The 10,335-nt window shown below is 36.7% G+C and overlaps 1 protein-coding gene across 11 annotated transcripts in view; it reads left to right on the top strand.

The window, feature by feature from the left end:
* Adcyap1 (adenylate cyclase activating polypeptide 1) overlaps window positions 1-10,335 on the top strand; it is a 117,542-nt gene that overhangs the window by 37,269 nt on the left and 69,938 nt on the right. For 4 of the 11 annotated variants that reach the window (XM_031368743.1, XM_031368744.1, XM_031368732.1 and 1 more), the window contains exon 1: window positions 7,142-7,248. The exons of 6 other annotated variants lie outside the window; for them this stretch is intronic. In XM_031368743.1, the coding sequence (XP_031224603.1) occupies window positions 7,172-7,248 (77 nt within the window). In that variant the 5' untranslated portion in view covers window positions 7,142-7,171. Of the gene's footprint in view, window positions 1-7,139; window positions 7,249-10,335 lie in introns of those variants that run through there. One more of the 11 variants, XM_031368735.1, reaches the window with a different exon arrangement.

Raw genomic sequence — 10,335 nt, 5'->3', positions numbered from 1 at the left:
GAGAGAGAGAGAAAGAGAGAGAGAGAGAGAGAAAGAGAGAGAGAGAGAGATTATGAAATTCTGGAAACAGTGAGATTGATGGTATTTTGGGATTTTATTTGCCAAAGCTGGTTCTTGAAATTTGAAAATAGCCACCTTATAGAAGAGTTTAGGCTTTGGATAATAACAAAACTTCACTGAAGTGACAACTTGGATGGATTTCATATGCTTGCAATACCACACTGAGAAGGGTTCTGACTCTGAGCTCAGCTCAGAAGGGAGGGGTGCTGATTAATCACATCTGTCTTCCACGGGACAGTGAGAGAAAGTATGATACATGAGTCATGACTTATTAGTGTCAGAAAATTTTTTGGTAATTTATTTATTGATGTATTTACCTTCTGTCTCCTACTACCAGGATATAAGCTCCAGGATCATGTGGGCTCTGTCTTTTTTATTTTTCCTAAGATTGACTTTGTGTGTGTGTGCATGTGAGTGTAGATGCTGGTGGAGGGCAGAGGTATTACATCTACTAGAGCTGGAGTCCAGGCAGTTGTGAGCCATCCAAGATGAATTCTGAGGTTCATATTTGTGTCCTCTGCAAGGATAGTAAGTGCTCTTAACTGCTGAGTCATCTCTCTAGTCCTCTTGACTCTTCTCATAGATCTCTTAAGAACCTGGAACAATGTCTAGGTTCACAACATATTAAAATATATGTAGAGCAATGAATTACATATCCATAAATAAACCTGCATAGCTAGAGTCACTTAATTTTTTGACATAGGTGTCAAACAAAATTTACACTGGATAAAACCTGTTCAACAAATGGTATTGGGAAAACTAGACATCTACATGTAGAAGAATGCAACTAGATCTATATATCTCACCCTGCATGAAAATAAATTAAAGCCTATCAAAGATTAAAATTGGAAACTGCTAGAGATAAACATAAATAAAATACTTGAATGTGTTAGAATGTGAAGAATTTTATGTAAAGGATTCCAATAGCACAGAAAAGTAACTCCAAGAGTGGACAAATCAAAATATATAAAATTAAAATTTCTTTGCACAACAAAGGAAATAATCACCAGATTGAGCAGACAGCCTATAAAGTGGGAGAAAATCTTTGCCAACTATACATCAGACAGGTTTAGAACATCATTCCATCTCACTCCAGACAACTCTAAGAAAACACATGGTAGTGCAGACTAGTATATAGAGAAAGAATAACTTTATTCACTACTGGTTGGAATACAATTTAGTAAACAACTATAGAAACTGGTATGGAGGTTCCTTAAAAACTAAAAATAGAAATAGCATGTCTCAGTTATACCATTCCTGGGTATATACCTGAAAGACTGTCTTACTGAAGAGATACTTATCTATTTATTGTTGCCTTTTCCAAAATACCTAAGAAATGTAACAAGTGTAGATGCCTATTAGTAGATAAGAAAAATGTGACACAATACACCATGAGATTTTCTTTAGTTATAAAGAAAATAAAATCATGATACTTGCATGAAAATAGATGCAACTGGATATCATTGTTAATTGAAATGAGACAAACTGAAGCACTGTGTATTTTCTTATGTATAGCCCTAGATTTTAATTTGTATGTGTATGCACACCTCTCCCTTATGTGTATGTGTGTGTGTGTGTGTGTTTAAGGTATTTACTGGAATACATATGAGGTAGAAGCAGTGGGGGGTGTTAATGGAGGGTGGGGGTAACAACAAGTGGGGATTAGAAGAAAGAAGGACAGGATTTGGAGATGAGGAATCAGATGAAAGTTGGAATGAAAACACCATATGGTGTATGCTCACTAAAGAAAAACTAATGAACGGTGAGTGGAGATGTAGCTAAGGGGTAGAGTCCTTGAACAGCAAGTGTGCAGCCCTGGGTTCCATCCTCAGCTCTGAAAAAGAAAGAAAGAAAAGAAAAAGAAAAGAAAAGAAAAAGGCAAGATACTAATAAATAATTGGTTTGTTTTTTTAAGCATTTGCCAAAGTAATTAGTGAGATTCTTCTCATTTTATTTTAAATTTTTTTCATTTTTATTTCTGTATTTGTGTCTGTGTGTGTATGTCACATACATGAGGAGACTAGAAGAAGGTGTTGGATCCCCTGGAATTCAAGTATTGGAAATTATGAGCTGCCTGTTGTGGGTGCGGGGAATTGAACTCAGTCCTCTGGAAGAGCAGCAGGTGGCTCTTAACTTCTCAGCCACCTCTTTGGTCCTCACTTTACTTTGTAAGACACTGATGTGGACCCATGGGTTTTAAAGCAATTGAGATATTAATTTATTGTCACTGGTATTCCTTTTTTGTGTAAGTCATCACATCTTGGGAGAGTGAGAACTTCTTTAGAATTTGATAGATTATTTAATAGATCTCTCCTATATATTTCAAATTAGGCAGATTCTACTACCTGATTTGAGTAAGAGATGATCTATCCTAATTTTGTACATTTCTCTCCCAAATCTTAGAGTCATCATGTTTTCAATGAGTTCTGGTTGTTTTTAGTAGAGAGTGATATTTGAGTACAAAACCTGGGTGCTTGAAATGGAGAACTGTTGACCTCTTAGTTTTTGTTCCTTGGTCCTTTCAGTAGACATGTTAGGAAGTACATGCTTTAAGATGAACAATTCATACACATAATTTCATGTCAAATTTAGGCTTATTTCTGTTTTTATCTTTTTTCCTAGAGACACTATTATAGTTACATATATACACCATATTCCTACATATCTGTGGAAGTTTCAGATGAATAAAGCTGATACTAAATTTTAAGACACAGTAGCCTGACAGTGGTGGTGCATGTTTTTTTTTTTTTTTTAAATATCAGCACCCAAGAGGAAGAAACAGATAGATCTCTGAGTCAAAGACCAGCCTGGTCTATGGAGTGAGTTCCAAGACAGTTAAGGCTATACAGAGAAACCCTGTTTTGAAATACCAGAAAGGAAAAAAAAAAGACACAGTATTTGAAGTACAGCAAAGATTGGTCTTGCTCTCCTCTGCCTGTTCTTGTGTAGTAGAGAAGAATGAGGCTTACCAAGCTTTACATCCCGTTTTCTTTCTGGTTCAAGTGAATATTTAGGCATGTTTTAAGTAAAATCACTATTTATGACTATGTGGAATATATTTAAAAATGTTGTACACACTGCATGTGATAACATTAAAAACACAGTCATTTTATTAGTTCTTATTAATATACTGATCCATATATCATTCCTCTATAATAATATGTGATGACCTTATTCAGCTCTGATGTGACTACACTCAGCAGACAGAAATAAAGGTGTTTTTTTTTTAATGTGTGTTGTGATGTGTTGTGTTGTTTGTTTGTTCATTTGTTTGAGACATGGTGTCTCTGTGTAGTTATGGCTGTCATGAAACTCTTTAGACCAGGCTGACCTCAAACTTAGAGATCTACCTGCCTCTGCCTGCTAAGTACTGGGATGAGCCACCACTGCCCAGCAGCGATAGAGTTTTTATTAATATAATTAATAGTAAAGTGGGCAAACCTTAAGCTTAGTCATGTAATTTGTCATTACAGGTCATTAACATAATATTTTTTAAATCAATGTTTTAAACTGTAATTTGTTTTTTTCTGTATCTAGTTGTGTATGCACACACATACACACACATGCACACATTTCAGGGTGTTATGGCTTTTAAACAAAGTGGGTAACAACCATAAAATCTTGAGAATATATGTTCATGCTCCATAAGACCTTCATTTGAGTCCAAGAAAAACAAAACTGCAAATGGATTGGAATCCAATTTTAGCCTCTTTCATATATTTTAATCTAATTGTCCATCTGGTGTATAGAATCTATTGTGTGATAAGAGCAATGTAAGTGTGTTTAAGTGTGTATGGTTGTGTGTTGTTGTCTGTAACAGAATGACTTAATTGTGTCATTATTCTTAACTGTGGGGTAGAAAGAAAATAGTCCAGATAAATCTGTGTTAGGACCATGAAGGTGTTGTTGGATAAGCAGAGTGTAAGCTCAGTGATGTACAGAAACAGTTTTCTGAAAATCATCTTCCCGTTCATGCTTACTGACTTCAGTAACATCACAGTATTTATCCAAGTGGTGGTAGCTTTTTTATTACATCTTCTTTCTTCATTTTTCCCTCCCTACCTTCCTCCCTTCTCCCCTCTCTCTTCTTCCTTCCTTCCTCTCTCTCTCTTTCTTCCTTCCTTCCTTCCTTCCTTCCTTTCTTTCTTTCTTTCTTTCTTTCTTTCTTTCTTTCTTTCTTTCTTTCTTTCTTTCTTTCTTTCTCTCTTTCTTTCCTCTCTCTTACTTTTGTTTTTTGAGACAAAGTCTTACTGTGTAGTCCCAGGAAGACTGAAACTCACTATGTAGACTAGATTGGCTTTGAATTCAGAGATTTGCCTGCCTCTGCATCCCAAGTGCTAGGATATTAGCAGATATTTACCACAAGCAAGCAAACAGCAAAACAAAGTAACACACACCCTGGCCTGTGTGCACATCTGCAGATATTTTCTGAATGAGGTAGTCATGAATTTTCCCTTAACAAATATAGGGAACTGACTTAAATTTCAGAGCTAACATAGAAGAACTGGAGAGATAACTCAGTTGCTAAGAACACCGGCTGCTATTGCAGAGGTCCCAGGTTCAATTCCCAGATATGGTGACTCACAGCTGTTTATAACTCCAGTTTCATGGCTCCTATGCCCTCTTCTGGGCTCATAGATACATATAGACAAAAATGCTCATACAAAAATGAAAAAAGAGATAATACATGATAATAAATTTTCAATTCAGTTATTTTCCTTGGAAATTTGTCAATGAAAGATCATTTACAAGCCTTATGTTTCTCTTGTCTTTTAAACATGATGCTTAAAGGAGAAATACTGGCTAATCCTTTAATTTTGCCTTAGCTTCAGGTGTGGCAGAGATCTGCCCACTGTTGCAGGAGGGTGGTGAAAAAGTATAGATGTCAAAGTTCTGGATGCTTTGGGTGAAGTTTTAACATTGTATTAATGTATTTAGATTTTTAAAAAACATAATCATGTATATTTTAGCTCAAGAGATGGCCTATTTCATTGTTTAGGAATGGCTTTACTCTTCGGTGTGTGTGTGTGTGTGTGTGTGTGTGTGTGTGTGTGTGTGTATCCTCAGTATTTAGTTCCATTAAAAAAGAACAGCAAGAGTCAGCTCCAACTGTAAAACATATACTGGAAGAGAGATATCTGAAAGGGGAGGTGAATAGTTCTGCCTTTAGGATAAGGCTGATGCTTTTAGAGGGGCGTCTTTCACTGAATCCAGAGCCTCTGTCTCATAAGGACTCTGAGTACATTCCATTTGAAAGGTTCAGTGGTCTCTTTCCATTCATTGCATATTACTTTGAGTTATGCAGTTAGTCTAAAGCGATTTTATATATGTAAGAAAATATCAGCCTTGCTGGGATAGCCTTATTTATTAATAGGTGTCTGTTGTGTGAACATCCTGGGAATGGCTCTTACACACCATTTATTCCTCTGGCATATGTAAGCCATAGACAGCCCTAAACAGATCAGTCTACATATCAGTGTAGTTGTTTATTGTTTTAACACATGAGAGAAAGATCACGTGATTATAGACCATTTAAAAATATTGAGTTAACAATTGACCCAATACATCTTGCTCTGTAGTCAGTCTGTTCATCTTTCTTTGCCTATCATCTTCTTGCTTTTGTTATGTTTATATTCTCTCTTCTTCAAAGAGCTTTCAAATATATTTGAAATTTTAAAATTTATTTAAGTGCATGGGTGTTTTGTCTGCAGGTATATCTATGAACAACAAAATGTGTCTGGAACTCACAGAGGCCAGAAGAGGGCATTAAATCCCCTGAGGCTGGCATTACAGATGGTTATGAGACACCATGTGAGTGCTAGGAATTGAATCTGGGTTCTCTGGAAGACCAGAGATCTTAAATGCTGAGTCATCTCTCTAGCCCCAATATATTCTAACATGTTTAGTGCAATAACACTGAGATAGCACAGCCTTTAAAAATATGCTTAAGGATGAAATGTGCCACAAAATTGAAATTAAGAATGTACATAAACCAGATGGTTTCCTGAAGACTCAGGTATGATGAGCCTTATAGCAACTGCACAAATTGGAGGGATCTAAGGTTCTTTTGGTACCCCTTCAGAATTCTTTGCATTTTAATTTTTTTATGACACTATATGGTCTGTGCTAGTTTCCTAGGCCAGCTGTAATAAAGTGACTCAGAAAACCAGAAACTTGTCTCATGTGTACAAAGGCAAGAATTTGAAATGAAGGTTTTGGGGGCATGCTTGGTCTGTATAGTAGAGGGAGGGATCTTCCCTTGCTTTTAGCAGTTTCTGAACTCTCAGGTTTTAAAATTTTATGGTACCATAACTCCAATCTTCATGTATTCTTTCTTGTGGAGGACAAAGGTGACATTGGGTGTCTTCTTTAATTCTTCTCCAGTTTTTGAGACAGTCTCACACCTATTGAAGCCAGTGGGTCTCATTGATTCAGCTACACTGGCTGGCAAATGCCAGTGACCTGCCTGTCTCTACCTACCCTATGCTGGGAATGCAGGAATGTGCTGCCATACTCAGCACTTCTTAAGTGAGTTCTGGGAGATTGAATTTGGTTCCAAATGCTTGTTTGGCAAGCACTTTACTGATTGAACCATCTTTTAACTATAATCTTCCTTTTGTATAAGTCTGTGTTTGTAGTGGATTTCCCATTTTCATAAGGATATCAGTTATGGTGGATTAGGGCCTACCCTAGGGACTTCATCTTAACTTCATTATTTCTGCAAAAACCTTACTTCTAAGTAAGACCACATTCTTAAGTACAGGGTATAGGATACCAGCATAGTTTTTTTGGGGGGGTAGGGTGGGGTGGGGTACTTAATTCAATCCATAATACTATTCCTTGAAATCTTTGACTCATGGTCAAATCTAGCATCTGGCCAAACTTGTTTGTTAGCTGTCATTCAGTTTTGATAGTAAACAGTCCTAAACCCTGACACAGAAAAATATACTTTATGGAGGCCACAGGGAATCAAAAGCCACTGATCAGGGACCTGGATCTCTATGACCCCATAAAAGAGAACAGAATTGGGTCATAAAACAGTGAAGTTATGAGTAAAGTGTGAGTCTGCTCATCCACTTCTGAGTAATGCAGGATAAAGTAGATTTCCAAGATGCAGCTCAACTTCATGCAGCATAAATTTGATTCAACACATTCAATTAATCTCATCAATAATGACTTAAATGCAAGGTAACTCAGTCTGTGTATAGAAATGGTTGATCATCGTGGTGCCTGATTCTTCCCCTCTGGTTTCTTCTTTAACTGATGTGGATCAGCTTGATCTCTTAGCAGGCTGGTTTGATTATCTTCTTTTTGCTTTTGATCTATTTACATTTAGTCTTCCTTCTAGCTGGAGGTCAAAGGGTGGCACTATGGAAGCAAAAGTCAACTATTTTACTTCCATATAAATAAAGGAAATTTTTTATTAGATATTTTCTTTATTTACATTTCAAATGTTCTCCCCTTTCCTGGTTTCCCCTCTGAAAAAAATCCCTATTCCCTCCCCCCTCGCCCTGCTCATCAACCCACCCTCTCCCACTTCTGGCCCTGACATTCCTCTATGCTAGGGCATAGTCTTTACAGGACGAAAGACCTCTCCTCCCATTGATGACTGACTAGGCCATCCTCTGCTACATATGCAGCTGGAGCCCTAAGTCCTACATGTGTACTTTTTTGCTGGTTGTTTAGTCCCTGGGAGCTCTGGGGATACTGGTTAGATCATATTGTTGTTCTTCCTAAGGGGCCGCAAACCCCTTCAGCTCCTTGGGTCAAATAAAGGAGATTTTAATAAAAGAGAAAGTATACCTTTATTGAACAGGCATCAAGGAAAAGATGAAATTAGACATTTGTTTAAAAATGAATCTCAAAACAAGAATAAAAGCAAACAAAAAAGAGAAAGGAATCTTACAAAAATACTCATTTAAAAAAACTCAGAAAAAATGGACATAGCATAAAAAGAGTATAAATACAACACACAGGTTTCCTTATATTTCCCAGCACCAGTAATGGACATTTTTATTGTGTATCTCCTAGATGCACAACTATTATTATTATTATTATTGTTGTTTTTACAGACAGAGTTTCTCTGTATAGCCCTGGCTGTCCTGGAACTCATTCTGTAAACCAGGCTGGCTTTGAACTCAGAAATCTGTCTGCCTCTGCCTCCTAAGTGTTGGGATTAAAAGCATGCGCCACCACTGTCCGGCTTATAATTTTTTTTTTACAACCTTAGTATTATATTGAACACTGGGGTTAATAACCCGCTCTTTTGATTCGATGACATATTATAAATACTTTCTCATCATTAAGGTTTTTTCTACAGTATTATTTAATTTCATGGAGGAAATCATGCTTCTTTGAAAGGCTACACTGAGAAGAATTGAATGAATTCTCTCTTAAAAGATACTTCAGGTTTTTTCCAGAGGTCTTGTATTATAATCAATGGTGCTATGAATAGGGTCACAGTTAATTTTTGGACTGGTTCATGAATTCTTACTTCTCCAGCATAAACCCCCAACAGTAAATCAGTGAGTTTAAAATATGCATAATTGTCAACCTTTTCTCTGGTCAGGCTGTATCAATACCTACTCCTGAGCAGTATTTGGGGGCATGTTTCCTAGTATGTTTGACAACAGGATATAGTAGAAGAAAAATGTGTCTTTCTATGATTTAAAATGCAGTATCTCTGTGCTTGCCTAGAATGCTCAAGTCAATGGGGTCAATTCCTACAACTGCAAATAAGATATTGTTATTTGTATTTGTGTAACCATTACGTTACCTCAAAAGATGTAAACATAAACATAAACATGTAACTATTATTAAGGAAAATAAGCACTACTGTGTTTCCAATGAGGAGTAGGTAACTTACACAACTGCCCATGTGTTTGGAAAAAAAAAATTCTCTTGAAGTATTTTTATAAATCGGCTGGCTAGTCATGCTTCTTGTTTTGAAATTGCTTCCATATGCTCTTTACAAATTCACATTTAATGTGACTGCATTTTCTTTATGAATAAATATATTTTTATGTAGTAATTTTGGATTCCTTATATTTTCACATGTTTGTCTGTTGCCAATATTTTCTCCAAGTTTGCCTGTGTTTCATTTAAATGTAATTTTAGATTTGTTTGTTTGTTTGAGAAATTGTGTTGCCCAGACTGGCCTCTAACTTCTGATGTTCATGTGATTCTCCTGCTTCTTGACTCTAAAGTAGCTGGGACTTCAGGGTGTGATATCATTCATGGCTTGTGGATTTTTGTTTTAATGCAGAAAGTTGATAAATGATTTTTCATGGGGCTGGAGAGATGGCTTAGAAGTTAAGAACATAGACTTCTTTTGCACAGGACCTGAGTTCAATTCCCAAGGCTATGTCAATGCCTTTTGCTTCTGTGGGCATCTGAACTCATGTGTACACATAAAGATATTAAACAAATCTTAAAAATTAAAATTATGTGCACATGCATTTATACCATGCCACACATATGGAGGTCAGAGGGCAATTTGTGAGAGTCAGTTCTCCCCCTTCCTCCCACTAGGTGGTCATGGGGATTGAACTCAACTCATCAAGTCTGGTAGCAAGTGCCATCTCATTGGCCCAAACATATAATTTGTTCCTCTTAAAATAGCTTTTATTTTATATCCACTGACTATTTTTATTCCAGATCCTGCCTTTACAGGAATTTTGGGTGGGATGACAAAGTACTTGTCTAGCATGTGTGAGATCCTATCTCTACTACTCTCTAGAACTTCACACAAGTTTTTGCTTTTGTCCTTGGTGTAGTTTTGATTTGTTCTTGGAGCCAGGCTAAATTGTTAAAGAGAGGAAAACAGCTATGAATGACTCCAGCCATGATCCGTGAACTCCTAGTAGTGTGCCATTCCTTTCCTTTTAACAAGAGGCAGAAAGTTTTCCCTACTAGTTTCTATAATCTTCCTCACATCAAAATATGTAAAGGCACAAAGCATAGCTGCTCAGTTGATCAGTTTTAAGAAGTGTGGCAAAGGGCCTTTGTTTTCTTTAAAAAAAAAAAAAAAAGGTAGGCTGGGCTAGGAAGTAAAGATCTTCAGTTTCCAGAAACTAAGAGATTATTAAAATTTGTGAGATGGGTTGAAGAAATGGTTTAAAGCATTTGCTACTCTTGCAAAGGAACCAGGTTCTTAGCACTCATATCAGGCAGCGAACAACTGTGCTCTAGCTCTAGGGAATCTGATGTCCTTCTCTGGTCTTTCTGAGCACGCACGTGCATATGCACACACACACACACACACACACACACAAA

This window comes from Mastomys coucha, unplaced genomic scaffold (assembly GCF_008632895.1).
Source record: "Mastomys coucha isolate ucsf_1 unplaced genomic scaffold, UCSF_Mcou_1 pScaffold14, whole genome shotgun sequence".
Lineage (NCBI taxonomy): Eukaryota > Metazoa > Chordata > Mammalia > Rodentia > Muridae > Mastomys > Mastomys coucha.
Note: the sequence above shows the minus strand (reverse complement) of the source record. Positions and strands in the feature narration are given on the sequence as shown.